Source organism: Morchella sextelata, assembly GCF_020137385.1.
Source record: "Morchella sextelata strain SCLS chromosome Unknown scls_22, whole genome shotgun sequence".
NCBI lineage: Eukaryota > Fungi > Ascomycota > Pezizomycetes > Pezizales > Morchellaceae > Morchella > Morchella sextelata.
In genome coordinates this window covers 1,239,515-1,267,500 of record NW_025408637.1, presented here as the reverse complement: position 1 = coordinate 1,267,500, position 27,986 = coordinate 1,239,515, and the positions used below count along the sequence as shown (strand labels likewise).

Genomic DNA, 27,986 nt, shown 5'->3' with positions numbered 1-27,986 from the left:
GCTCCTATGAGTCTTAACCTGAACTTTTCCTTTCAAAGGTACAGGTTTGTCAGGGTAGCATACATGGAATATATCAATAGCGGCGGTATTGTCATAATATGCGGCGGGTTCCCAGGTGCAGTCGGTATAGCCTGTCCATTTAACAAAATATTGCAGGACATTCTTTTTTGTATTCCGTGAATCCAGGATTTCTTCGACCGAGTACTCCTCTTCCTGTTAAACGGTGATAGGCGGTGGTGGTGGTTGGATTTGCCCAAGGACAGGATCATTTTCAGCGGGGTCTAGCAACGATACATGGAAGATGGGGTGGATATTGATGCTCCTAGGCAGGTCGATTCGGTACGTGTATGGCGATATGATCTCTTTGAGGGGGAACAGTCCCAGCTTCTTCCAGTCTAACCTTCGAGAGTTACGGGTGGTTCGAATGTTTTTTGCTGAAACAAACACTACATTGCCGACATCTTAGCGCATGGCCGGCGTTCATTTGGCATTAACGACCTGTTATTATTGGCCTTGCACCTTGCGGATATTGGAACGTAGGTGTTTGTGGTTCTCTTTCATCTTCGAAGCGAAGTCCTTAGCATTGAGCGTCGGTGGGGTCCTGTCAAGGGATTTAATCGTCACTATAAACTAGAGGTGGAAACCATAGTTCTCGAAGAATGGTTTGGCTTTGGTGAATGTGGAGACCTGATTGTTGGTGGAGAATTCTGCTATAGGGAGCCATTTTACCCAATCGTCCTGTTGATAAGAGACGTATCCAAGTAGATATTGTTCCATTACGGTGTTCAGTCTTTCAGTTTGGCCATAGGTCTCCGGGTGGAAGGCGGTATATATTCTTGCTTCGATACCGAGGTGTTTACAGAGTGCCCTCCAGAATTTGGCTGTAAATTGCGTGCCGCGGTCGGAGGTGATATGTGTGAGTAGCCCGTGTAGATTCCATATATCTCGCAGGAATAGTTGGGCGAGGTCTTCGGAGTTGATGGTGGTGTTACATGGTAGGAGATGTCGCATCTTTGTTAACTGATCAACAATTACCATGATTGCGTCGTACCCTTCGCTCTCCGGTATGCCAGTAAGAAGTCCATTGATACCTCTTGCCATGGTTGTTCGGGGATCAGTCAAGGTCAAAGTAAGCCGAGTTTTCTATAGGTGTTGGGTTTACTTCTTTGACAGATATGACAGTTCCGAGCACAGCTGGCAATATAACTCCTTATAAGGGGCCAGTAGTAGTCTCAACTGATGAGTTCAACTATTTTTTCACGTTCAGGGTGTCCAGTGGAGACAGCGTCTTGGTAAAGCTAGAGGATCAAGAGCTTAAGGGGAAGGTAGTCAGGAACATATATCCTGCCTCGGTAGAGCAACTGGCCTTCAACCTCAGTGCATTCGGCGACTGATATGTGCTTCGATTGTCGTTTACCTTTGTTTCGCATATCTAGTATCTTTTGTGGGAACAAGGCAGTGTTATATCCTTCATCAAATGGTATATTCAGTTAGCCGTTCTTTTCAGAGGGTTCATTTGACAAAGAACCCGCCAACAAACCTAGCTGTGCTTCAAGATTCCCCTTCTTCATACAACTTGACTCTGGTGTAATTGCCTTTCATCCTCTTTTCCAGGGAGATCTCCTGATCTACGTATCAATGCATCTGATTTTCCTCATTGTTACCCTGGTCGGTACTTGATGACAAAATTGAAACATGATAGGTATTCTGCCCAGTGTGGTTGTCTCCGGTTGATTTGTTTAGTACTCATAAAGTATTTGAGATTCTTATGATCGGATATGACGGTGATTGGGTGTGCAGCCCCTTCAAGTTCCGGTCGCCATTCCTCTAAGGATCGAATAATCGCCAGTAATTCTTTGTCATAAATCTCATAGTTGCATTCGGCGGGGGAGTGCTTCTTTGAGAAGTATGTGACGGGTCGAAGGGTACCATTATCATTGTATTGGGAGAGTACAGTGACAGAGACATAGTCAGATGCATCGGTTTCCACAGTAATTTCTTTTCTGGGTCGAAAGGGGTGAGGATGGGAGCGGCTGTGAAGGCTTTTTCTCAGGAGGTTGAAGACCATTTGGGCTTTGTGTGTCCATTCGAATGATATATCCTTGCGTGTTAGTCTTGTAAGAGGAGAAGCCAGTTCCGAGAATCCACGCATGAATCGGCGGTAAAAGTTGACGAAACCCAGAAATGCTTACACATGCTTACCTGTTTTGGGGACGGTCCAATTCTTCACTGGCTCTACTTTCTTCGAATCCATTTTAATACCATTTGGTTCCATAATGAAGCCGAGGTAGATGATGCTTTGTGTATGAAATTCGAATTTCTCTGGTTTCAGCAGTACTCCATTTCTTGGTAGGGCTTCCAGGACCTTTTTGACATGTAGTTGATGTTCTTCGAAGATGTAATTGTAGATGAGAATATTGTCAAGGTAGGCTGGACAGAACATATCAAGGTAGTCACGGACGCAATCGTTAATAAAGTGTTGGAAGGTGGCTGGCGCATTGGTAAGGCCGAAAGGCATCACTCTATATCCGAAATCCCTGTCACGTGTACAAAAGGATGTTTTCCATTTTTCACTCCAGCCATTCGGATCTGGTTATACTGTTAGCGAAGGTCAAGTTTGATTTACCACTTGGCTTTGGGGAGGCAGTCGAGAGTCTCCCGGATGAGCGGCAGCGTTTAGTAGTTTTTTACGGTAAGTTCATTGAGGCCATGATAATCGACGAATAGACGGAGTGTTCCAGCAGCCTTTTTAACAAATACGATGGGGGCACCGGCGGGGGAAGAGATGGCCTGGATAAACCCCTTTTCAAGGTTATCCTGTATGTATTGCTTGAGCACGATGAGTTCCTTGTAGGATATACCATAGAGTGGCCCAAACGGGGGTTCTTTTCCTTCCTTAAGCGGTATCTGTTGGTCATAGGGGTGGTGTGGCGGCATTTCGTTCGCGAACTTCTCATCCATCATCTTATGGAACCTCATGCACGGGTTGGAACTCAGTTTCTCCAGTTTTCCTTGGGGGCCTTGCCTATAGCTTGGTCGATTTCCTCTATAGTTGTACTGGACAATTGGAGTTTGTTCCTTTGAGTAAAGTGGCAGAGGGCAGCTGAACTGACGAGGTGGAAGCAGAGTGGTGATGAAGTTCCTTTAATGGGAATGGGTTTTGCGCAGCGTCGCACTTGCACTTTTAGTATTCGGAGTTGAACAGTATGCTATTCTCTTTAAACCTTCGTGGGGCATCGTGTAGTTGCAGACGAGGGATCTCGAGTACCAGCGGGTAGGAACCAAGTTTGATGATGAAGAAGGAGATCGTTGCATAATGGGAGTCGATTGACAGTGGTGCGCAGTACATGTGGGTGATCTGTCCGGAGGATATGGGCCATCCGTCGATGACTTCAAGAGTGCGGGGTAATTTGAGGTAGAGAAATGGAAGGTTGTGATGGCACGCAAATGTTTCATCAATTAATTCGAACTCAGAGCAACCGGTATCAATCAATGCATTAGTTTGAATCTATATTTTATTGTTTACAATTTTACAAGAAGCAACAAAATAATCCCCATACAATTTATCCTCCACATATGACATCGAGAAGCCAGAGATAGAGAACACAGACAAAGGAGAAACATTAGGAGGTTCCGGACAGGGGCTATTGATCAAGTCCGGAACTACTGAAAACCCTATTCAGAGGAGGCAGAACTAGCGATCAGCGAGACAGCAAGGTAGGGGGCATAATGAGCGTGTGCGAGGAGAGCACCCCGTATGACCGTTCGGTTGCCATGTGAGCGAGTGGCAGAGGGGCAGTTGGTGAAAGAATAGCCAGGGTTGGCGCAGTACATGCAGAAGTTGTTGTCCCTTCGCCATTGTTTTTCAGTGGCGGAGGTGTTGCGTTGTCCATTGATGAATATCTATCGTTGTACGGTGCTAGGGCATTGAGTGGGGCTGGTTTGGAGGGCGGAGAGGTCCATTGGGGCGAGACCTCCAGCAGTGTGGGATGTGGGTCCGGCAGCAGCGGGGGCAGTGAATTGTCCTATCGTGTTACAGATGGCCAGTTTTTCGGCCTTAGCGCTCCGAATCTGGTTGTGAATTGTTATTAAGATATTCGCGTATGCCTCTATGGTGTTAGGCCTGTCTGTCCAGTATGTCATGGCATCCTTCAGGTCTTCTGATAGTCCTTCGGCTAGGGCGTCGATGTTGACCCCTTCTTAGTAGTCTTGGTAGGCCATGATACGAAGGAATTGTGAGTATGTTACAGGAAACACGAACAATGCTCCTAAGTCAAGGAACAAGGATAATACGAGTGATGGGTTGTGATGCGAGTACGGTCGGGTAATGAAGGAACAAGCATAGAAAGGTACCGAGGGGTGTGGGGGCACCGGGTGCAACCACACTAGTATTAGGCTATGGTGAGGGCACGCTTACTATTGGGCGTCTCGCCCGGAATGGAATAGAAGCGGGGCTTACGGCTGCAGGCCGTTCTACTTAGGGAAGTAGCTCTGGGACAATAGTACGATACAGCTCGGTTACTGGCAATTGCAGGGTTCATGGTTACGTGTCGGAATTAGAATGGAGGAACGGAACTATGCGGGGGCGCTTTTCTATTGGGGTTATCTTCGGGTTGATTACTTTATTCTATTATCGTTATCTCTTTAGTATTAGAAAGCGGGCCTTGGCATAGGTTCCAATATGTATAAATAGGGAGGGTTCTGCCTCGTCTTAGTGGCATCATCAGTCACTCAGCGAGCGGAATCCGGTTTACAATATTACAAGTTTAAAAGCTACAGAACTATCGCTTAGCATTGGCATTTCCCCAAACACTATATTGTACCTTATCCACTACGCTATTATTTTATCGATCGCATATTATCAACGTCCCGATAAGACAACTACTTGCTTAGACCAATACTTGAGAGTATTTTGTTTGTGGCGGATAGTCACCGTGCGCTCAAGTAAAAGAATAAGAAAGTAGTCTATTAGGAGGACTCTTTGATACCGTATGCATCCCCGAGTAGCAACAGCAGCTATCAACAACTTTACTTGCACCACCTCTTTTGTCGTTCGCAGAGGCAGTGCCGAACACCTCTATTGCGGATACCTTGAGTACGCCGGGTTTTTTGCCGAAGCAGGTACTACTTGCACGTTCGAAGAACACGACCCGGAGATCCTCAACTATCCCGAACTGTTCCCCATTAAAGTCACCCTCAGTCAGCAATCCCACGGATTAGCTCACTCCGTCCCTTGGTTCGTCGTTCAACCCTGGTGCAGAAGACAGCCACAACTCAGAATCGAGCAACTTAGCGATGTCAAGGGGTCATCAGCAACAAATGGAGGAAGACTACAACATGGAGAGCTCGATCACCGTGAGAGATCGAGGTATAGTCGAGACCCAGGTGAGACAGCGCCACAGGAGGGATCTGGACATGCCGATCAGCGACCTCTTCAGATCGACTCAGCCGGCCGCATCCTATGGCCAACCCCGCTCCCGCAGGCAAGGGGACTATCGAGACTATTCCCCGTACAAAACGCCAATCAGAGAGAGGTCTTCTATTCCGAGACCCTCGGTCCCTAGGGTAACGGACGAAGACGAGGATACGGATATGGACGTAGAGGAACGCCGTATCGAGCACCCCTTTGGAGAAATCATCGGGCAGGAAATCGAACGGAGAGGAGCCCCAGTGGTTCAGCAGCTGAGCCGCGGACTTGGAGACCTCACTGTGAGCGTCCAAGACCTGCCCGCAATCAGGGAAATTACTCGGCAGCACGCGGCGCAGCTTACCCAGCAGCACGAAGAGCAGACCAAACTCATCCGCGAATTGCAGATGAAGTTCAACCAGGACCAAGAAGAACGGGAACGCCGAGATGGGTACATCCTCGCGCAAGTGCGGGCAGAGACAGCCGCAACCACTACGAACCTCGGCCAAGTCTTGGAACAGATCGCCAATACCACTAAGGCCCACCAACAGCGGCAGGAAGAGCAGGCCCAGCACATAACTATGCTGGCTGACTGGATTCAAAGGCTGCCGAAGGAAGGCCCAGCCCAAGTCCCAGACGGCGTAGCAGCTACACTGGTACAATTGGAGAGGACCATGCAGCAGCAGGTCTCCTTGGTAGATGGGTTCTCTGGAACAAGGACGGCTCTAGAAGAAATGATAGAGCAGATGAAGGAGACAGCCCGTAAAACGGCTGCGGAACAACCACTGGCCCCAAAGACAGGTGGCGGCGGATCAGGCCCACCTCCCCAACCACCCCCGAAAAACCCACCAGTCGCCCCTCCAGCTGGTTCCGAATCCAGTGAAGAACACGAAGACCAAAGCCTAGCACCAAGAAGCAACCCTAAGCATAGCAGCCAACAAGGGAAGCAAGGAGGTCAAGGAGCACAAGGCGGGGGTAACGGGAATGGCAATAAGGGAGGTAACGACCCGGGAGCACCAGGATCATCCCCATCGGATTCCTCAGATTCAGAAGGCGAACGCCGCAAGCGGCTGGAACGTAAGAAACGAGGATACGAAAGGAGGCGCCAACGAGAGCAAGAACTCTCGCACCCCCCTCGCGCCACCGTAGGTGATGCACCCAAAAAGGCCAACATTCCCTTCTCCGGAAAAGCCGATTAGGACGTAAGACTCTGGATCGATTAGATGGAAATTCTAATCAGTCTCTAGAAGAAGGTCCAATGGGATAACGGCACTAAGATTATGTGGGCATCCCTCGAGTTTACCGGTAGTGCGGCGAACTTTTGGCGGAATTTTACGGAGAGGTTAGCTGTGGATAGCAGCATCGGAACCTGGGAACGGTTCAAGCAAGAACTCCGCACCCAATACGGCAACCGCACGAGTCAGGAACAGGCCAAGCAAAAAATGGATAGACTCCGGCAAACTGGCCCAATCGACGACTACATTAATGAAATGCAGAACTTAGAATGGGACGCACGAGTTGGACCAGTTGTCATGAGATCCATGATCCTAACAGGAATAAACTCCTTGCTGGAACAACGGCTCTCCAATGCGATTGAGGAACCTACTGATTTCGTGGACTGGTTAGCCTGGGTACGAAAAGTTGGACGCAAGGACCACGAGGTGAAGGCTCGGAAAGAAATCCTGCGAGGTAAAGACACTGTGAAACCTCGCGAGGAAAAAACGGAACGGCGGAAATCGCGCAACAATGCAAATCCTCGGAAAACTTTCCCCGCATCAGCCAACAACTCCAAGACCTCGGATGACTTAGGTGTTACCAAGGAAGAGAAGGAGAAATGGCAGAAGGAAGGAAAGTGTTTCCGTTGTAGTAGAGATAACCACTTCGTAAAGGATTGCGTGGCGACGAGTAAGGTCAGGTTAACGAACCTGAAGAGAAGAGAGCATCCTTCCGGGAGAAAGGACCACGGAAGGGAGGGTGATAAGAAACGAAAATTGGGGCCACAAAATGAGGCATTTGGGGCAAGGATTACGAATTTGGAGGACTAAATTGATTGGGTATTTCTATTTTGCGGTGTTTCATTCTATGTTGTGTTACAGCTTTTCTATTCTGTTTTGAAAAGAAGACTTTTCTAAGGGATCGGGTTGTGTTATGTTCTATCGGTTGTTATTTTGCGCAATTTAAATTCTCTTTACACACACTCGAGAAGCGGGGTCACATTCCGAAACGCCTGGTGCGTAAGTGTTGTACTATGATCTTTATCAATGCTCGAATTTTCTATATAAAACTCCCTCGCCCCGCGCTCAGAACAAGAACTATCAACATCAACCCACTCATACCCAAGAACAATCTATCTTACCTTACACCTTTTAAAAACATACGAACATGTCTTTACATCACCAATAAACCCGCCTTGAGATTGAGATCTCTTGGAACCACCCCGCAACTAGTACCCAACATGCAGAAATAGTCAACGCACTCCTAGACAGCGGAACAGAGGACTGGGTTATGTCCTGGAACTGTGTCCATCGTCTAAAAATCCCAACTCAACCTCGACCCAAGCCCCTCATCATCAGACAGGCTGACGGCACCCCGATGCCTAACTCCGGCACTCACATCACCAAATCTCTTACCCTCCGCGTCGACAACCATCTAGACAGAGACATCGTCTGTGAGGTTGGCTCATTCGCAGGAGAAGACCTCGTCATACCACATCGATGGCTCAAGGAGCATCAACCTACCATACATTGGGGCCAGAACAAGGTCACCTTCGACAACATCAATTGTCAAGTGAAGGGATGCTTCAGGACCATGTATGATATATACGAAGAAGACCCAGAAGAGCTGGTCATCAGGCTGTTGAGGACGTCACCCGAGACACAGATGATGATCGAGCAACACCCCTTCTGGGCAAGGGCATTGGTAGGCGAGGCTCTCGCTAGTGCTATACCGATGGAGTACCAGGACTTCGTCGACGTCTTCTCTAAGGAGGGAGCCGATCGACTACCTGATCACTCTGAATGGGACCATACCATTCCCCTTATGGAAGGAAAGCAGCCTCCACGGGGACCGATATAAGCGCTCTCCCCAGTGGAACAAAAGGCACTCCAGGAGTACTTGGACGAAATGCTAGCCTCTGGCAAAATAGTCCCCTCCACCAGCCCGGCAGCAGCACCGATCCTGTTCGTGAAGAAAGCCAATGGAAAACTGAGGTTATGCGTAGACTTTCGTGGCTTAAATGCTATCACGGTCAAGAATCGCTACCCCCTTCCCCTCATGACAGAGTTGGCCGATTCGATGAAAGGAGCAGAGTTCTTCACCAAGATAGACCTGAAAAATGGCTATAACTTGATTAGGATTGCTGCTGGCGAGGAATGGAAAACAGCTTTCAGAACGAAGTACGGCCACTTCGAATATAGGGTCATGCCTTTTGGCTTAACCAATGCACCGGCGTCGTTCCAGGTCATGGTCAATACCATATTCAAGGATCTTCTAGATCAAGGCGTAGTAGTCTACTTGGATGATATTCTAATATATTCAAAGACTAAGGAAGAGCACACGACTCTGGTGAGGAAGATATTGGAGCGACTGCAACAAAACCATCTATACGGGAACCTCGAGAAAACGGAATGGTACAAACAGGAAAAGGGAACCAGGTCTCGCCTAAAAAGGTGAAGGCAATCACGGAATGGTTACCACCCACCAAGGTCAAGGAACTTCAATGTTTCCTCGGATTTGCCAACTTCCTACGACGGTTCATCCACAGGTACTCCGAAGTTTGCCGACCAATGACCGATCTCTTGAAGAAAGGTTCCGTATGGCGATAGAGCAGTGAACAACAAAGCGCTTTCGACGAACTCAAGGAGAGGTTTACGTCTGCTCCAATACTAGGACACTACGACGAACACCGTGAAGCGATCATAGAAACTGACGCGAGTGACTGGGCTGAGGCCGCAGTACTCTCTCAGGTGTTCGAGGACGGTATTCTACACCCGGTAGCTTACCACTCTCGCAAGTTTAACGAGGCAGAGGTAAACTACGAGATCTATGACAAGGAGATGCTCGCTATAGTTTCTGCTCTCCTGACTTGGAGACATTGGCTGGAAGGAACGGATATTCCTATCCAGATACATTCGGATCACCAGAACCTACAGTACTTCACAACGACCAAGAAGTTGTCGAGAAGACAAGCCAGATGGGCTGAAAAGATAGCACCTTTTCGCTTCAGGATTCATTACCGACCAGGCGAAAAGAATGGCAAGCCAGATGCACTTACAAGGCGCCCAGAGTTCGCTATGGAAGGGGGAGTAATGCGTGAACAACCCGTAAAACAGTTGCTCAGCGCAGAACAATTTGTCAGAAAATCACGGACCAGCGTAGAAACTGGCCTTGAAATCATTGGCAACCCCGAAGAAGAATGGACTCCGTTGGATCAGTGGTACGACATACCAGGTACTGAGCTGCCTCAGCCACTACAAGACTGGTATGAACAGGACAGACAATGGGTTCGGAGAGTGTTCCGGGATGAACCTCTCCCTGATGCAAACCTTGAAGTCTTCGGGACAGAGGAAGCTGATGCCGTAATAACGGAGCTTGCCACTGAATGGACCCCGGGATCGAATGAGGCCACCCACGATGGTCGTTGGGTAGTGCCAGGATACGCGGTCAGACAAGTCATTGAAGATCATCATGACAGACCCGTAGCGGGGCATCTAGGAAGGGATAAAACCCTCGAGTTGATCGATAGGAACTACTGGTGGCCAGGAATGTCCACAGATGTAGCCAATTTCGTCAAGACTTGCGATGTGTGTCAGAGAGCCAAGCAACGTCGGAGACACTTGTCACTCCCTCAACCCCTAGAGTTAGCCACCACACCTTGGACTGATATCTCAATGGATTTCGTAGTAGAAATGCCAAAGGAGAAATCAGGATTCCGTAACGTATTGGTAGTCGTGGACCGTTTTACGAAAATGGCTCACTTCATTCCAATGACGGGAATCAACGCGGAACAGACCGCTAACGCCTTTGTCAAGGACATTTGGCGCTTTCACGGACTTCCTAGGAGCATTGTCTCTGACAGAGGAACACAGTTCGTATCGGCATTTTGGGCTGCGGTCACAGAACGACTAGGGATTCGTAGAAGACTCTCGACCTCGTTCCACCGACAGACGGATGGACAAACAGAAAAGACCAACCAGCACCTCGAATCCTACATCCGGGCCTACACCGCCGGAACAGGAAAGAAATGGAAGGACCTACTACCGATTTGCGAGTATGCATATAATAATGCGAAACACTCGTCGACAGGACAATCGCCGTTCTACTGTAACTATGGGTTCCACCCACGAACAGATTGGCCAACGGATGCGAAAATCGGACAGCTGGATGCTAAGGGAAGCACCTACCTGGAAGACCTTCTCCTAGCCCATGAATCAGCGAGAGACACGCTGCAGAAGACCTTTGACAGGATGGCGTCAAGGCCAGGGCCAGCCGTTCAGCGGTTCACAATCGGTCAAAAGGTCTTGCTGGATACTCGGAACCTCGGCGGTTACAATAAATGGTCGGACAAGTTTACAGGCCCCTTCGAGGTCGCTGCGGCTGTAGGAAATAGGGCTTATAGATTGAATCTTCCGGCAGAATGGAAGGTTCATGACGTATTCCACGAGATGTTGCTGAGACCTTATCGAGAGGATCCCAACACGGGCAGGCAACAGAACACACGAAAACGACTCGCAACACCCGACCCTCAAGAGGCACTCTTAGATGAGAACTTCAAACCAACCATGAATACTCGGCCCCATACACGGAGTCAAGGGCCAGTCATCGACTCGAGTCGGCCTCCGAAACGACAACGGACTAGGGAAGACTAGCTCGATACCTTTCCTACTCTATGACTTTTCCCACAGGGTTTTTATCATAGAGAGGTTTTAACGGTCGAGGGCGACGTCTAGGAAGGGGGAGTAGTGTTACAGGAAACACGAACAATGCTCCTAAGTCAAGGAACAAGGATAATACGAGTGATGGGTTGTGATGCGAGTACGGTCGGGTAACGAAGGAACAAGCATAGAAAGGTACCGAGGGGTGTGGGGGCACCGGGTGCAACCACACTAGTATTAGGCTATGGTGAGGGCACGCTTACTATTGGGCGTCTCGCCCGGAATGGAATAGAAGCGGGGCTTACGGCTGCAGGCCGTTCTACTTAGGGAAGTAGCTCTGGGACAATAGTACGATACAGCTCGGTTACTGGCAATTGCAGGGTTCATGGTTACGTGTCGGAATTAGAATGGAGGAACGGAACTATGCGGGGGCGCTTTTCTATTGGGGTTATCTTCGGGTTGATTACTTTATTCTATTATCGTTATCTCTTTAGTATTAGAAAGCGGGCCTTGGCATAGGTTCCAATATGTATAAATAGGGAGGGTTCTGCCTCGTCTTAGTGGCATCATCAGTCACTCAGCGAGCGGAGTCCGGTTTACAATATTACAAGTTTAAAAGCTACAGAACTATCGCTTAGCATTGGCATTTCCCCAAACAGAGTAATATGTGGCGAAGTCTCCTTTGCCTTCCTTCAGGGCGACGAGTTGGTGACGGGTGGTACTCCGGAGATCTGGGTCTCCAAACGAGGCTTCCAGGTGGGCAACGAAGGCAGTGATAGAGGAGAAGGGGACAGCAGGATCAGTGTTAATGAGTGGAACGCCTTGATCAAGGTCCCTTCCTTCCAAGCGGCTAACGGCATAGATAACATTTGCTGCCTCGTTGCTGAATCGATCGTCGTTGACCTCAAGTTTCATTCAGAGTTAGATGATAAAGCCAGAGAGCTTGGTATGGGTGCCATCGAATTTTTCATGTTCTGGGAACTTTTTGGACCTGAAGGTGGAGACGGTACTAGGTGGGGGAGCAGCGACAATGGGGACAGAGACGGTGAAGGTGGAGGCGGCGCGAGCGATATTGAGGTCGAGGTTGAGCTGGATTAGCTGCTCTTCAAGGTTGTCGATGGTTTCATGGGTGGCGGCGAGCTGAGTATGAGTGGTATCCCTCTCGTGGCTGATACGTTGGGTGAGGATGGCGTTGTGGTTAAATAAGACAGTAGCCTCGACCTTATACTTCTGCTTGAATTCCTCTATATTGTTGGCTAGGACCCATGTAGGTGGATTGAGGGTGGATATGTCGTACGGTGCGGATGAGGATACAACGTAATCTCAAGGGAGCCAGTAGCCAGTATTTCGCAGGGTACGAAGGAGGTAGTAGAGGTCGGTGGGGAAGCCTGCGATAGGGATCCTGAGGAACTGTAGCATTGGTAAGGGCCAACGGGACAAAAGAAGCAGCAGCATGGTGGGTTTATTGAGTAAAGAGGAGAAAATGTTATTATATAACTATAGACAGCGTAGGTATGGAAGATTTTGCGTATTATGAAAAAAGAAGAGAAAGAAAACAGAAACGAGGATGGAACCGCCTAATATACCCAAAGAAATCCCAGCGATGATAAATTCAGAGTGACTCATACCCTTCCGAACAATAGAACACGATTAAATGCAATAGAACCTTTCTAATCAATACAACTCCTCGTAACCCAGTGTGTTAACTAATCAATACAAGAAACCGAATCGTCACTAACATCATTAGAGGGAAAAAGCAATGTCCTGGAATTCAATGGAAGGAAAAAGTAAGATCCCTGAATCTTCACTAACATCATGAATAGATGGGAAAAATAAGATTTCCGAATCGCCACTAACATCAATAGAGGGAAAAAGCAATGTCTCCGAATTCAATATAGGGAAAAAACAATGTTCCCGGAATCAATAGAAAGAAAAAGCAAGGTCCCCGAATCGCCAATTACATCAATACAGAAAGAAAAATCTGGTCCCCGATTTGCTTCTTATATCAACAAAAAATAATATTATCAAAATATTACTAATCAAACTACCAAGCAAAAGCAATCTGGTACCTGGCCAATCAAAACCTTTAAATAACACATTGCATATCGGTATATCTATATACTTATAAGATAATATAAAATTAAGTCTTATCATATATCATCACCCTTCGTTTTATTAAGGCCTTAAAATGATAGAGTTGGAGGGAACTTAAATCGCAATAAGGTTTTAATCCCATATAAGCCCAATATCAGGTCCCGGTGGTAAAGTAGCTTCAAGTTGAACTCTCATTCCCTTACAGATTTCTCTAATCTTCAGCCATCTGGGAGCCTTAGTGCCAGAAAAGGTCTTAAAAAAGCCAGATGTATGCAAAAGCCTGAGCAACGGTCATGATTATGCCCAGAAAAGGGTAAATTTTGCCTCATTTGATACATAAGGCTTAAACAAGGCGTTTCGTCTAGTTATCAGACTTATAGAAATACTCGTTCCGATCCCAAAGTACTGTATATACTATTAAGCAATTTTTATCCTCTAAATCCTATAAGTTATCTTTCTAATTGTTGTACCGCAGGGAGAAGAGCCCTCTAAAAGGCTTTTTACCACATAATTTCTATTGATATACGATTTCGATTTAAATCGATTTCTTGCGACTAATAATCCAAATGAACTCATGATTACGATTTGAGGTCAGAGTTGAATGATTTGATTCAATTTAGGGCTCAAAATCGAATCAAGTCAAATCGTGGCACAGGCTAGACTAGACCATCGTCTTGCGACTTTCAAAACTTGGTTTAACTATTGAAGACGAGACGAGCATTGAAACGTCTCGTGTCACCTCCTCTCGCACCTACCATATTCCAGAATTTGGCTTAGAAGCTGGATCTCACGAGCTTTGTTGGCTTAACGCTGGGTTCAGACATTTCAATGAGTGGCATCCAACCCGGGAATGACCCGGGTAGTACCCGGCGGGTATAGGTTGGGTACGGCCTCTTTTTCAGCAGGCCGGGCTGGGTATGACTTATATTTTGACCTGGGTATACCCAGCTATTTGATGGGTGAGAAACAGGCACTTCATCACTGAAAAAAAATAATATATTTCAAATCCCCACCAAGGTAATTCTCAAATATCTCCGAAATTACATGGAAGGAATAGGAAACCTCCAGATTTATACCCATAGAAGAGGTGGGCTTACCCGGGTAAAAGATCCTTGGGTCGGGCCGGGTTGGGCCGGATTGGGTACAACTATTCTGAGGGTGGGTCAGGTGGGTACAGACTCTTTTGATACCCGGGTGTACCCATCGAGATGTCTTGTCTGGGTTAGTTGCAGGCGTAGCTTCTTCATAGTTTACAGACCGTCACGGCTTCACTCTTTACAGGCGCTTTCTTCCACGTTTCATGGGAGCATACAAATCACGATTAGTCTATTACAACATGTTGGGTATTTCACCCCCAAAGTGCGAACCACTCACACCTTGTAGGATGGCTGTATATGGAGTTGGTGCGTAATCAGATCACATTTTGAAACCAAACAGGCATGTCTAACCAATTAACTTAACGAGCACATAACCAATTATAATGGGCTATATCCAGTTTAACTTCAAGAACACACGTTTTTATCAATACATATATTGATTACGTTGACTATCAATGATTATCTCTTGTATCAATCCTCTCTCACTCAGACAATACCTCTTCCGTTGCAATCAGGTCACAATATTTCGTCTTTCAACGAACCGCAGCTACACGCAGAACAAGATAGCATGAGCGGTCAATAGTTATCGGAATGCGCCAATTCCGCATCCAGCCACCAAGCTGCATGATGGTACGAGTACAAATGCGGAATAACAAGTCATACATACCAAAGACCAGATATTTTCCTGAAGGAAGCGAGGTTAAGGGCATCCATAAGCGTGAAACAACATTCTAATACCATCCTTATGTCACCCTCTCCACGAGCTCCCGAAATACCCTTCGAAGTTCCGCCCACTGCAAGAACCTGATTAAGTGAGTTACCTGTTCAAGACCTTCCACAGGCGAGGTAATCATTAGTCTCATGTGTTCTCAAGAGTTGATGGGGGCGACCTACACTACTGACTTGAGGTTGAATCATGGCGGTGCACTCGGAATATGTTGCTTTGTTGTCGGGGGTTTGATTGTGATCGTAGTTGTGGGTGGGTGCTGTGGGCTGCCTGTTGAGGTCACGGGGACAGTGGATGGAGCTTATTGCAAGTAGTAGCGAACAAAATGATACCGTAACGTTCCTCCGAAGACGTCCGTGCTGTATAACTAGTACCAGCTAGCATGAGAGATCCTGTCCTAGAGATCTCAGAACAATCCGAATATCGATTGATTGATTGGTGAATAGGTCATTCACTATATAGCCTGGAGGCAACAATCATTATATTAGAAAGAGAGGTAAAATAGAGTGAAGAGAGCAAAGAAGAACCGACCATGATATATTAATACATGTCAAAGGAGCTCAAGAAACATCAATCGAAGACAGGCTTTTTAATGGGCTTGACCGGTCCATATTTGACCTTGGCCCGGCCCGGCCCAACGCACCAAAGTGTGGGTCCGGACTGACTGGCCTATATAGCATGAGTACCGGCCATAGAAACATAAATATATGGGCCCCCCAGAGGTAAATATTGAGGTCGAAAGAGGTAAAAGGGCATTATAAAACTGTTGTGTCAAGGGTTTACCTTTTTTCTTCTCACATTGGGTGGAGAAATCTAGTCATAAACTGGCCCATATATTATTCTCCTTGACCGGTCCAAAAAGCCCTCTGGACCGGCCCGGCTCAGCAGAGAAAACTCCAAGCCCATCCCACCGCCCGTATACTTGGACCGGTCCGGCCCGTATGTGGCCGCCCGTTAAAAAGCCTGATCGGGGAGACCGGTGGTAGCTAACGGTACAGAACCTACATTAAATTCAGCACAGGCAGGATATCAACGATGGGAAGAAAATTAGAGCCAAGAGAATACATATAACAGGGTATGATACCGGTAGAAGGGGCTCACCAAACCGTCTTTGAAGAGAACATCCTCTTCAACGCAATACCACAAGCCATTTGGGCTGTGACTCCCTGTGCTCCGGGATATAGATATTATTACTCCCGGTGTTCTCTCCACCCACACACCCCCCCCCCAAACCCAAAAAAAAAAAAAAAAAAAAACTCCAACTCCCTCTCCAATTTTCCGATGATATCTGCCCCACGACCTCCAACCCCACAGCCTTTCGCCGAGCGCCTGTCTCGGACGAAAAGAAATCCACCAAAAGGCTCAGACCACATACAGCCTACATCAAACTCCTGCCCGCGCAGCTCCTCCGGATACCGCTCAATCCAATATCCCCCATACAAACCTCAGCAGGCTCTAGCGCGGCGGTGGGATGAGCACACCTCCGTGAGCAAGACACCATGCGATGTCTTACTGACTGGGGGGCCTTTCAAGGGTCTCAGCGTAAAGCAAGTGACTAGGACCAGTTCATCTAGTACGCTTGATGCCGGCGGAGGCTTATCTCTCCCTCTGTTGCTGTACGTGCTGTTCTTGTTGTCAGTCTTCCTCTTGCAGGCGGTATTGCTATCCCTACTTGCGTGCTTTACATGCCTTGTCTCCCGCCTTCAGATTTAGCACGACAACGAACCTCCACCGCTAGGCATACGCGGCTCTTGCGATTGGCGGCAGCTCGTCGAGCGAGCGCCACTAGCGCTAGTAGAAGAGGTGTCCGAAGAGGACCTCAGTGTGCAGCGTGTACTCCACTTTACGGGCGCGATGAGGGTGCTCGAGACATTTCAATAGCTCTGAGCGGAGGAGAAGAGGTGCCGACGGGCGTGAGTTTTGGTGATAGCGGCGGTGATTGGTTTGAGAGAGGCCGGGCGGGGTTTGTTGACCGTGTGCACTGATGTCGTCATCGGATTTGAGCCGCATTGGTGCTGGGCTTGGCGATTGTGTGGCAGTGGCTAATAACTTCAATGACAATACAGGTCGTCCGAGAAAGGAATTCTGTAGGAATTGGCTTCTATGCGGGGGACAAGAGAAGTCTCGAGCTCGTTTATAAACAAGGGCTTGAAGCTACATAGCTAGCTAAGTAGGTCTTTTCACCGCTAAAAGTCTCAAAACGGGACCTTGCACTCAGCGTCACGATAATGTCACGAGGCCAGGTCCATCGCAACATTATCAAAAGAGAAAAAGACAGTCATTCGCCGCTATACCGCTATATCCAAAAATCCACAAGCCTCCTACAAGAAACTAGATTTGAGGATCCGAACCTAAACCGCACATGCACAGCCCTAGCCCTACCGCGCCTCTATGGAATGAGAGCTCTCGAAATATGAAGGTTGGTCGTAACGGAAAGGGATCTAAGGCAGCCAAGAGCTCACCAAACGTAGAATAAAGAATTTCGCACAAACTCTAGATGGCCCCTAGAGACCGGGGGAACTCCTCCGGACCGAGTGAGAATCCATGACCCACCACCTAGTTGACTGATTTTATTGATTGCATCATGAATTGTGGCCCACCGGCCACTGACCCTACACCACCAGAAGATATCAAGTAAGATAAAAGTCTAAGATGCCGCACCGCTGGTTCGTCCTGTTGCATAGAAACCTATATCTTAGAATGGCGCACATACTTCTAGCGGAAATGAGCATGTAAAATCAATTAGCAGAGGCCACCAAGCACATGTACCGGTTCCGCCATATCTAATTGCCCGCCGCCACTTCTTTTTCATCAACTCAACGCAAGAATATTTTGATAGCTATCCCCTCAACGGTCAGGCCCAATTAGTATCTGTCAAGTTAGCCTGAGAAGTCAGGGGTAATAGATATCTAGAAGATACTCCTAAAATCAGATATATGATCCCCTCACTAATACGCTATCAAAATCTTATCAGATGCGAATGAATGTACGGACTTATTGATTCCTACGTATACGGTTTTTAGTATCATGAATTCCATAGGTGATTAACCTGATAGATACTAATTTGGCCTGGCCGATGAAGGTACACTCACAACAGTCAACTTTTCGTGTTCCTTGGGAGTTAACGGAGGTTATGGGTCGTTGGTCAATGCTAAGGTCACTCCAAAAGTTCTGAAGCCTGATAAGTGAGACCCAATACTGACTGTATTCTTGCTGCTACATGTAGTTATTTATAGCCCTTCCGCATTACCGGCACTGCGGACAGGCTTGTCATAAAAGGAGAGTACAGGTAGACCTCCTCTTCTGCCTCTATCTATTCTTAAAAGCTTGTAATCATAACTGGTACTTAACAGAATACCCAACATCTTGGGTAGACGGGTTCATTCCGAGATATATGTTGCGTAGAACACAACGATCTTCCGGTATGGATTTTAGGCATTTGCCGAAAAGCTATGTAATCCCCATTCCTACTCCTTCCACATCTCAATGCTAACCCTCTGGCCCACCTCGCTCGTCAGTCTACCCCACCACCAGTTAAATACCAACATCATCGCCAACTCAACACCACCCACTACCACCACGACCACCTTGCCCGTCTCTACCGCCCGCCTAATCATCAATCACCAAGTATCGCTCGAACACACTCACGCCGGCGATGTTGATTTTTGACTTTCAAGCATGGGAGTTTAAGCTCCTGGTTGGTGTTTTGATTGGAGTTAGTATGCTGCATGGGGCTTTATTTCATGGATTACTGATGTTGTTCGTATTTGCCAAGGAAAACTTTCCGTGATTGATATTATGCGGCGGTCCGAGAAGACTAAATGTATGTTCTTTCCTCAACAGCCCATGGTAGTAAGAGGGCCGACTAGACAGTGCTAACATCCCTTCGTCTGAGTTCAAGACTTGCCACTTGTAGGAATTTGTGGCTCATCACACAAAATTCACAGACTGGCTGGAAGCGGCTGTCGGCGGTGCAAAACTATCTCCGCCCGTACGTAAAAATCCTCAGTCGAGGAGGGCTTTATACAATCGTCGTTAGATTCTTATTGACCTCGACGCTGTTTCCACACTAAGAGGCCGTGATTCGCGGGAATAGAGGAGGAGATGCAGCCTCAGTCTGATGATATTTCTTCCACCTAACTAACATTCCTATGAATAATTGATAATAGATGTGGATTCTTCGAGTAGTCACCACATACTCCCTTCTCCCCGATACCAGTCACCTCCTTCGATCCCTGTCCCTTCCTTTGACATTCCAGAGGTTGAAATGGAACTTACCAGTACGGAAAATGGCTTCAGACGGGACTAGATGATTGAAAAAAGCACGGACGGTACGGATTGTATTTGTGTAAGACTATTTCAACTTGTGATCTGACTCTCGTCATGGGATTACCTGTATTCCACGATCCTCTTTCAGGGTATGAGGACGGGCAACCGTTCCGGAAACACCACCCATCGATTCATAGGTTTTCACCAGTGAGAAATAGTGGTCGACGAGACGAATTAACTCGAGTCCTCGACTCGAGCCCAAAGCTCGAGCAGCAAAGAGTAGCCACCTTCACGAGTCGAGTTGAAAGCGCGAGCTTTGGGGGTGTTATTTGAATCGTACTAAAAACGCAGACAACACCCTTGGTAATTGATTTTATAAAATGTGGGAGTAGGAAACACTAATCCTAGGAACACATATTCTAATAATTACTAAGTATACAAAGAGATCAAATTGTATGTCCAATAAAGAGATCGATATATATCAAGAATCACTTGAAGAGCAAATATCTGGGCCACTGAAAAGCTCGAGCATTTGCAAGTCGGATTGAGACTAGCAGCTGTGATCTAGTCAACCTGAAGATTCGGCTTATCGGGGGAGATAAGGCAGTTGACCGGTCAAGTCAAGAATATTCTCCGATAAACTGGATTATCCCCAGATTGACTGTCTTCCTGGGCTGATGGTCAATTCAGGAATACCATAATATTGACTAGTATATACCCGACCAGATTGGGAGGTGTACCCGACAAATCTCAAATCGTATCTCAGAGACGGTATGTCAAGGGTTGAAAGGCAAGGTTGTTCGCCGCTCGTGTTCCAGTACCAAAAGGTTGAGAACAATGTTGGTTAGCTTAGGGATACGTTAGATATTTGGCGATCTTCCTGACTTGGCCGTCAATCCAGGGACACAGTCAATTCAGGGATAATCTAGTTTATCGGAGAATATTTTTGACTTGACTGGTCAATTGGCTTATCTCCCCCGATAGACTGTACAGAGGGTGGTAAAATTATTGCGAAAACAGGGGTTTAGCGAGTGCTGTGGGGCCGGAAGGTAGCGAGTGCTGTGATTGGCAGGTAGAGGACCTCAATGGTTCACAGAGTGAAAAAGATTTTTATCGTGTTATAGTATATCTTCTTGCCTGTATCGATTCCCTCAGCTGTTCGATATGGTGTCTATTCGTACAGAAGATGTCAGCTACAGAAAGAGATGTTATGTCCAAGCTCTTCGGCATGCAGGTTGGACATTTCAGCGGATTGCTAATGATCAAGGCCTAGCAGTCTCGACAGTGTATGGAATTTGCAACTCACCTGCTACGCCACAGAGAGAAGGAAGATGCGGCCGTGATGTAATAATTGATACACCTACCCGTCGTATGTTGGTTTTTGAAGCCATCTCTACTGCTGAATCTAGGAGGAAACCTTTGTCAGATATTGCCCAAGAGATTGGTATTCAGGTATCTGCCAAAACTCTCCGTGAAGCTTTTGCAAAAGAAGGCTATCATCAACGTGTGGCACGAAAGAAGCTCTTTCTCAACCAGACTCAAAGAAACGGACGTCCCAAATTTGCTCTGGAACATCGTAACTGGACTGCAGAAGATTGGAAAAAGGTAGTATGGACGGATGAGTGCTATCTATGGCTGGGAAGTTCCCTTAGGAGGCTATATGTTACAAGAACAGGAGAGGAGGAGTGGATCGATGATTGCATTTCACCTAAATTTGCAAAGCAAGATTCAATTATGATATGGGGGACTATTCTAGGAGAGGGTGGTAAGAAGATTATTGTTATATGGGAGAGAGATGACTGGGGATCTATCACCGCCAACACCTACTGCAATCATATTTTAATCCCTCAGCTGCAACTCTTTTGACTCGAGGAGAGTCAAAGAAATGGACGGACTCTCTGGTTGATGGAGGACGGTGCACCAGCCCACAGAGCAAGATCAATTCAAGTAAGTAATTTTTTTTCTCCTGTTATTCATTTACTAATTATCCACAGAATATCAGAAATCAATTTGGAATGCCGTTTCTTAATTGGCCTGCCTCATCTCCTGATCTCAATCCAATTCAGAATATCTGGAGTATTTTCAAAATGCGTCTGCATGATAGAAGACCGAGACCTAGAGGAAGAGCAGAGATTAGAGAGGCAATACTTGAGGAATGGGATCTTATTACTGAGGAGGACATCATCAGGTGTATCAACAATATGCCAGAGCGGATAGAGGCAGTTCTTGCTGCCAATGGGGGTCATACCAGGTGGTAACTTGAAGGTAGATGTTCGTCGTCGGGAACAGGTGTTCGTCGCTGGAACGGGTGTTTGTCGCTGGAACGGGTGTTCGTCGCTGGAACAGGGCCGAGGGATCGTTGGTGCAGGCGTTCGTTGGAGGAACTGGGTGTTCGTTGCTAGAACTCTTGTTAGATACTGTCGAAAATTCACACTCGCCACTCAAAATTTGATACTCGCTAGGCTTTTTTTAGCGCACTCACTTACCCCTGTTTTCGCAATAATTTTACCACTCTCTGTATCCACGGCTTGACTACTGGATTGTAGGGCCTTGCAGTCTGATTGGTCGAGAAAGACAGGGGCAGTTTAGTAAGCACGACACATCAAAATACGATTGAACGGGGCCGGACGCCCCATTGAAGGCCTTTCACAATTATTGAACACTTGAAATTGATACCCATAATCCAAAATACAACTCGCGGTCGCGAGGTGGCCTACTACTAGTTACCCGGCATAGTATATCTATATATGTGCCAAGAACACCTATCTCCGTAGTGTTCCAGACACCTATCACATAATACTTTATGGACAGCGATCAATCCTAACCTTACTCAAACACTCTTGCTCTAGATCTGTAAATACTAGTGTACGTCGATGACTTCTCATTTGAATGGTGTAGTATGAATATGGATCGAGTCGAACGATCCGTAAATCTTCAGCATCCTTACTCGGTAATTACATAAACCACCAGATATCACTATATGTTTACAGAAGGTGCGCATAAAGCCACATAAAGCCGCTAGTGAAACAATGAAATACAGTCGGAATGAAGCAATTGAGTAACCGAAAAAGATAGTTCGATCTTTCAATTGGTTCGCTTAAATACTACAAACCAAGAAAATCTAATATGTACTTGGTGTGCACTTTAAATACCGAGACGCCTTGAAGAATTGGTTGATTTTATACTTTATGGAAACCGCCTATGGCAACCAGAATCAACTTGGTTGCTTACGTTGTATTGGGGAAAAAAGAACGAAGACACTTGATATATCTTCACCCAAAAAATCCAAATTCTTACCTAAAAATGCAGAAAATAACCAAATGATAGCCCTTCCTCTCCCCATCACCTTAATAGCAACCCTAAACGGTGACGGTCCAGAGGTTTCAAAAGTCCGCGGTGTTAAACAGTCGGACTGGTTCATAAATAGTCGGTCCAGTCCAATCCATAATTTGAATCAAACTGGTCCGACTACCTATTTTGATATTCCTTATTTTGGCGTTTTATGGCTTTACTCCTCATTAACTCGTAATCAATTTACCCAACACCACCCCTCACATCCCTCACAGGCTCCAAAATATCCCAATCTCTACTATCAAACTAATATGACAATATTATAGTACAGGATTTCCATACCAAAGAACTGGTTTTTAGTGAATGATGCGATAGTTGACAGAAATATAATGGACTGTATAACTTGGTGGTCGGACCGGTCCGAAGCTTAAATACTCTAATTAGTCTAGTCCGAGCGTGATGATAGTTGGTCTAGTCTAGTCCGAGGCAAAATTTGGACCAGTCCCGATTACTGAGACCTCTGCCTAAACCTTCAAACATGCTTTTCGTGGAGTTCGTAAAGAGCATCAGCGGAAAAGCGGGAGTGGAGCTTGCGTTGCAAAAGCTGCAACACAGAGAATTCAAATACCCCCTTGGCCGCCAAATGTCATTTTTATTTGACTTGACCAATAGCAGACCCCCGCTGGCCCTCACAGCCCAAAGGGGGGTTCTCAGTACTTACCCTTAACCCCCGGTACTGTCTTTCACTTTTCTAAGATTGTTGAATTCGAACACTGATTAGCTGAGAGCAACAGGGGTGGTTTAGTAAGCACAAACTGCATAGCAACCGGCTCACCCCAGCAAAAATGACACTGGCACTGGCGTGCCGAACTCAGTACAGTATTCGAAATTGGAAAGAGCCGGAAATAATATTAACATTAACAGGATTATGTTGGAGTTGGCATTGGTTAGAGGTGGCGTTGGAGGTGGCGTGGGTAGAGGTGGCCAGCTACTCTGGGTGAGCATCTCCTCGCATTGGAGATGGGAAGTACTACATGTAGGTGGGAGCAAAAGCAAGACCTAGCGGTCGCGAGGTGGTCCTGCTAGTAGCTAGTACAGATGATATGTAGTAGAAAAGAAAAGAAGAAAATGAGTGACAGAAAGAAAAACTAGTAAAAAAAAAACCCGGTACACCACAGTGCTGTATGGTAGGGGTTAGGGTGCGAACTGCTAATAAGGGTTCGGCTTCAGGAAGTGCTAGCGGGTGCGGTCACAAACCGTAACCCGCACGCACTCACAGTACCTCCCTATTTTCCTACACATGCCGCCTATATCAATTTCTATTTTCGTATTTAGATTAAAACAAGTAAGTTTGTTGACAAACACCACTGTTGTTTGATGATCACGTAATTTCCAGGGTCAGGGTTAGAGTGCAGGATGCGTCGCAAAACTGTCCTGTGCAACGACTCTTCTACTCTTGTATTCAAGCCTGTACACAAAGTCCACAGAACACTTTACCCAAAAGCATGTGCCCACGTGTTCACCGAAGCAATACCTACTTACTTTTTTCAAACCTATTGTTGTCCCGCCAACTTCACCTCAACAAGAGAGCTATCCAATTGATTATGTTTTAGAACATTTGTCTCGTTTGGGGATATGCGCTCCAATTTTTCTGCATGTGGAAAAAAATACCTGGACACAAAAGAGGATTTGGCAGGTACAATGTTTCCTTGCGAAGCGAGCAAACAGGCTACCGAGCAGAGAGGACATCCACCACAGAAACAACACATAAAATTTGGGGCCAAAACTGCAGACAAGAAAAATCTGTGTATGAATGCTCATTTAATTGTGTGCTTGCTTCACGGGAAAACCCTGTATACATCTCCCTGAGTTGCAAAAAAAAGCATATCGAAAGCTAATTAAGGTGACGAGATTACATTATCCCAGGGTCCCTTAAAGTGATTCAACGTTTGACCCAATAACGCCAAAAGGCACCCTCTTCGCATCTTGTTTTCTTGTTGAAAAATATGGATTATATGAGCTTTGTATCACTTATAGGGACCCACGGGTACCTAGCTCCCGGGATAGGAGCAGATATATCCGGCGGATAGGAACCAAATCGAGGTTCCATGCACGCAGATCTTTCAAAGCATCGTCCAGCATGTAAGGAGTAGTCGAACCGCATAGTAGGTAGCGCACGGTAAACTGCTACAGCTCAAAGACTCAAACCAACAAACACAACCACCGGAACACCAGCGGAAAGACTGTTCCATCAGTTCAGTGCATCTATGGCATACTTCATAAGATACAGATATACAGAGTTGCACTCGGGAGTGCACAAATTAAAATCGAACAAACCCAGGAGGGGCGGTGCGTCGCGAATTGAGAGATATTGACGATCATGTAATCAATGAATATGATAGCATGAATTCATGTGTTCAACCCCAAATCATGATATCATGAGCTGAATATCTTAGCTTCGCTTCTCCATGAAATCATCAAACTACTCATGTGTTTTTTTCTTGTTCTTTTGGAGGTCGTAGTCTCGTGCTCATCACCCCCGAGCACGGCAAGGCTTGGTACAGATGTCGGAGTCGGGAACGCGCCCTCCAGGGTATCTTCCGTACACTTACTTGGCGGATTTTAAAGAGTAGGACGGAAGTACAAGGAAGGGTGAGTCGCAACCGTACGTGCTCGCACCTGATATAACACCTCAACACCGAGCAAGTATCATAACCATACGTTTTTCTGGAGGAAAATATTAGTATATTGGTAAGAATAATTATCAGGCGTAACAAATGAGATTCATTGCATTGGGCTTCGTCAAGTTGGGCTTCGTTGTGTTGCGTTGCGCCGTTGCGGCGCTGAGGTCGTTAAAATCCGGCAAGTAGAGTACCTTGCTTCCCGCCTTGGCAAAGCTTATCTCAACCACCTTTGTCCGATCCTCATCCCCCGCCCCACCGACGACTGTAGAGTTGTATAGTCAAAAACACGGAGTACATGTATTTACATAAAAGTCAAATGACTAGAGTGTGGGTAGATGTGCGGCTGTAAAAAAGAAAACTACATGTACTTAGTAAGAAATAGTAACCCTAACCCAGCCGCACCTCTCTCCTTCCAGTGACTCTGATAGAACCAAAGATTTCTGGCAAGAACAAAAAAGATCAGCGCAAAAATAATCAACCCTCGTAGCTCACTTCCAAACTGGTAGTCTTGAAGCTCTTACTAGTGCTCGATACAGCGGTATCAACAGCAGAAATTACCAGCCCTGGGTTAGTTCCTTTCTCCTTTGACCCTGGACCGCTGATCTTTTTTGTCCGACGAGCTTTGCTGTTGCCAAAAACTCGGATGGCTTAAACTCTCTATTATCAGTGCGGGGTTAAGAGGAGGGAGTACAGTCGCACCTCGCTGTACTGAACGTGCAAAATTGGGCGCGACTCGTTCCTTATACCCAGCAAAAGATTCCTTAGAGAAATTTTACAAAAAAAAAGGGTTAGGGTTTCTTCATGCGGTTCCTCCCTATTTTTGGTGATGCTCACCAGTAGTTACAAGTGGACTCTCGAACAGTAAAGATACATACATTGTAGTTAATTGTGGAACTCCTCCGATCACTGAAAAAAAAAGCTCCAAGGTGGAGAAAAACATAAAAAGCAATATGGACAGATTAAGCAAACAGTTCGTTAATCACCAGTAGTGTGGTCGACGAGCCGGCTCGAGACGAGCAAGAGGAAAAGCTCGAATCGGCTCGTGATAACAGCTGCTCGACTCGATTCGACTTGTAAATACTCAAGTACAGCTCGAGCCACTCGAGGTTTTCAGTGGTCTCAGATATTAATCCTTAAAGTCATTCTAGATCTCATTATTGGAACATATGTTCCTAGGGTTAGGGTTTACTACTACAACATTGTATAAAATAAATTACCAAAGATATTGTCAGCATCTTTACTATGATTAAAATAGCACCCAAAAAGCTCGAGCTTCCCAAGCCGAGCAGCGGAAAAGCCCGAGCCAACCCGACTCGTGAGGGTGGCTGCTCGTGGCTGCTCGAGCTTTGGGCTCGAGTCGAGGACTCGAGCTAGCTCGTCTCGTCGACCACACTAATCACCAGCGATCGTAAAATAATTGAGGAACTTCAGTGATAATTCCTTACAGCAGATTCAGTTTGTATGGGAACAGGGGTGTGACAGGGGTATTTGATTTGTAGATTTCACCCACTACACTAAACGCGGTTTTTTCCTTATACAGAGGTTTTTTTGGTGAGGCGAAAAACAATCCTCAAATTCATTACATTATAGCAAATATTCCTTAACCCGGGGTTCCGTACCTCGAGGTGCGACTGTATGTAGCTCCCTCTCTAGGACTATCACCAGCAATAGAAGTAGAAGTAATCAGAACGATACTGCATACCATACTACACTGCAGCGTGGGAATGGCCCGCTTCCCGACCTTTGGGGACGAAACCTTCTTGTCCGACAGGGTTCAAAATAACAGTGCAAGAGAGTCCAACACCCTGACCAGAACCTATCTAACTTCGTCTCCTGCTCTTGTCCGTTTGGGGAATTCCATATCCCACAGGTATGCACTACAATCCTGTTACATCGACTCCTCACCCAGCGGGCCCTCGGTAATGGGCCGCAAGTACAGCAAGCCGCCACAATACCGGGCTTATCCCTTAAGCTGTTACTTAAATGCTGCCAACATGGCACATGGTAACACCAGGCGAGCTTCGCACGCAAGCCACAGAATTGAGACATGATACTTGGAAACGTTGGCAGCTTTAACAGCGTAAGGCATAGCGCCAGCCCCTTCGGAGAGGTCTGTGGTGATTTTCTCTGGAATCTCAACTCCGACACCCATGAGACTACAACAGGAACACCCCCGGGACTCAGCAGCGACGGGTTGACATCGACCCCGAAGATGATGCTGACCCTTTGGTTCCCCCGATCTCCAGGATTCGCCTATCTTCCTTCTCCATCCTTCCCGCCACCCGCCCCACTCTCACCGGAATCTTTCCAAAACAGCTTCCAGCATCCGGATTGAAGTGATACGCCTTCCGCCGGAAAGCGTCTTCCCTGTAGTTGACCCCGGGGTTTTTCATTACGTATTAGTGGTCACGTGTGATCGGGTTTGTACCTCTAGTCAGCAGTGCCATATGTGGTATTGCGGCCCTTTCACATATTTGCGCGCGCTCGGGGGGCGTTTGTACCCAGGTGCGGTCACTACGTACACTGTCTCGGGGGTTTACTCGT

At 46.8% G+C, this 27,986-nt stretch overlaps 7 protein-coding genes across 7 annotated transcripts; 3 read left to right on the top strand and 4 right to left on the bottom strand.

Annotated features, from left to right (window-relative positions):
- Positions 1 to 630: 630 nt before the first annotated feature.
- Positions 631 to 1,101, bottom strand: H6S33_007221 (uncharacterized protein; the record flags this gene model as incomplete). Its single annotated transcript, XM_044838579.1, has 1 exon — positions 631 to 1,101. The coding sequence occupies one exon, from the start codon at positions 1,099 to 1,101 to the stop codon at positions 631 to 633; it is 471 nt and encodes a 156-aa protein (XP_044689385.1).
- A 559-nt stretch (positions 1,102 to 1,660) lies between these two features.
- On the bottom strand, positions 1,661 to 2,964 carry H6S33_007220 (uncharacterized protein; the record flags this gene model as incomplete). The annotated part of the gene is made up of 3 exons (XM_044838578.1): positions 1,661 to 2,073; positions 2,203 to 2,589; positions 2,730 to 2,964. The coding sequence occupies 3 exons, from the start codon at positions 2,962 to 2,964 to the stop codon at positions 1,661 to 1,663; spliced, it is 1,035 nt and encodes a 344-aa protein (XP_044689384.1).
- Positions 2,965 to 7,999: 5,035 nt separating this feature from the next.
- H6S33_007219 (uncharacterized protein) lies at positions 8,000 to 8,482 on the top strand (the record flags this gene model as incomplete). The annotated part of the gene is made up of 1 exon (XM_044838577.1): positions 8,000 to 8,482. The coding sequence occupies one exon, from the start codon at positions 8,000 to 8,002 to the stop codon at positions 8,480 to 8,482; it is 483 nt and encodes a 160-aa protein (XP_044689383.1).
- Positions 8,483 to 8,530: 48 nt separating this feature from the next.
- H6S33_007218 (uncharacterized protein) lies at positions 8,531 to 11,274 on the top strand (the record flags this gene model as incomplete). Its single annotated transcript, XM_044838575.1, has 3 exons — positions 8,531 to 8,971; positions 9,061 to 9,180; positions 9,232 to 11,274. The coding sequence occupies 3 exons, from the start codon at positions 8,531 to 8,533 to the stop codon at positions 11,272 to 11,274; spliced, it is 2,604 nt and encodes an 867-aa protein (XP_044689382.1).
- A 633-nt stretch (positions 11,275 to 11,907) lies between these two features.
- H6S33_007217 (uncharacterized protein) lies at positions 11,908 to 12,735 on the bottom strand (the record flags this gene model as incomplete). The annotated part of the gene is made up of 3 exons (XM_044838574.1): positions 11,908 to 12,163; positions 12,263 to 12,536; positions 12,639 to 12,735. The coding sequence occupies 3 exons, from the start codon at positions 12,733 to 12,735 to the stop codon at positions 11,908 to 11,910; spliced, it is 627 nt and encodes a 208-aa protein (XP_044689381.1).
- Positions 12,736 to 16,989: 4,254 nt separating this feature from the next.
- H6S33_007216 (uncharacterized protein) lies at positions 16,990 to 17,208 on the bottom strand (the record flags this gene model as incomplete). Its single annotated transcript, XM_044838573.1, has 1 exon — positions 16,990 to 17,208. The coding sequence occupies one exon, from the start codon at positions 17,206 to 17,208 to the stop codon at positions 16,990 to 16,992; it is 219 nt and encodes a 72-aa protein (XP_044689380.1).
- Positions 17,209 to 20,631: 3,423 nt separating this feature from the next.
- H6S33_007215 (uncharacterized protein) lies at positions 20,632 to 21,725 on the top strand (the record flags this gene model as incomplete). The annotated part of the gene is made up of 3 exons (XM_044838572.1): positions 20,632 to 21,232; positions 21,319 to 21,418; positions 21,470 to 21,725. The coding sequence occupies 3 exons, from the start codon at positions 20,632 to 20,634 to the stop codon at positions 21,723 to 21,725; spliced, it is 957 nt and encodes a 318-aa protein (XP_044689379.1).
- Between the last annotated feature and the right edge of the window lie 6,261 nt (positions 21,726 to 27,986).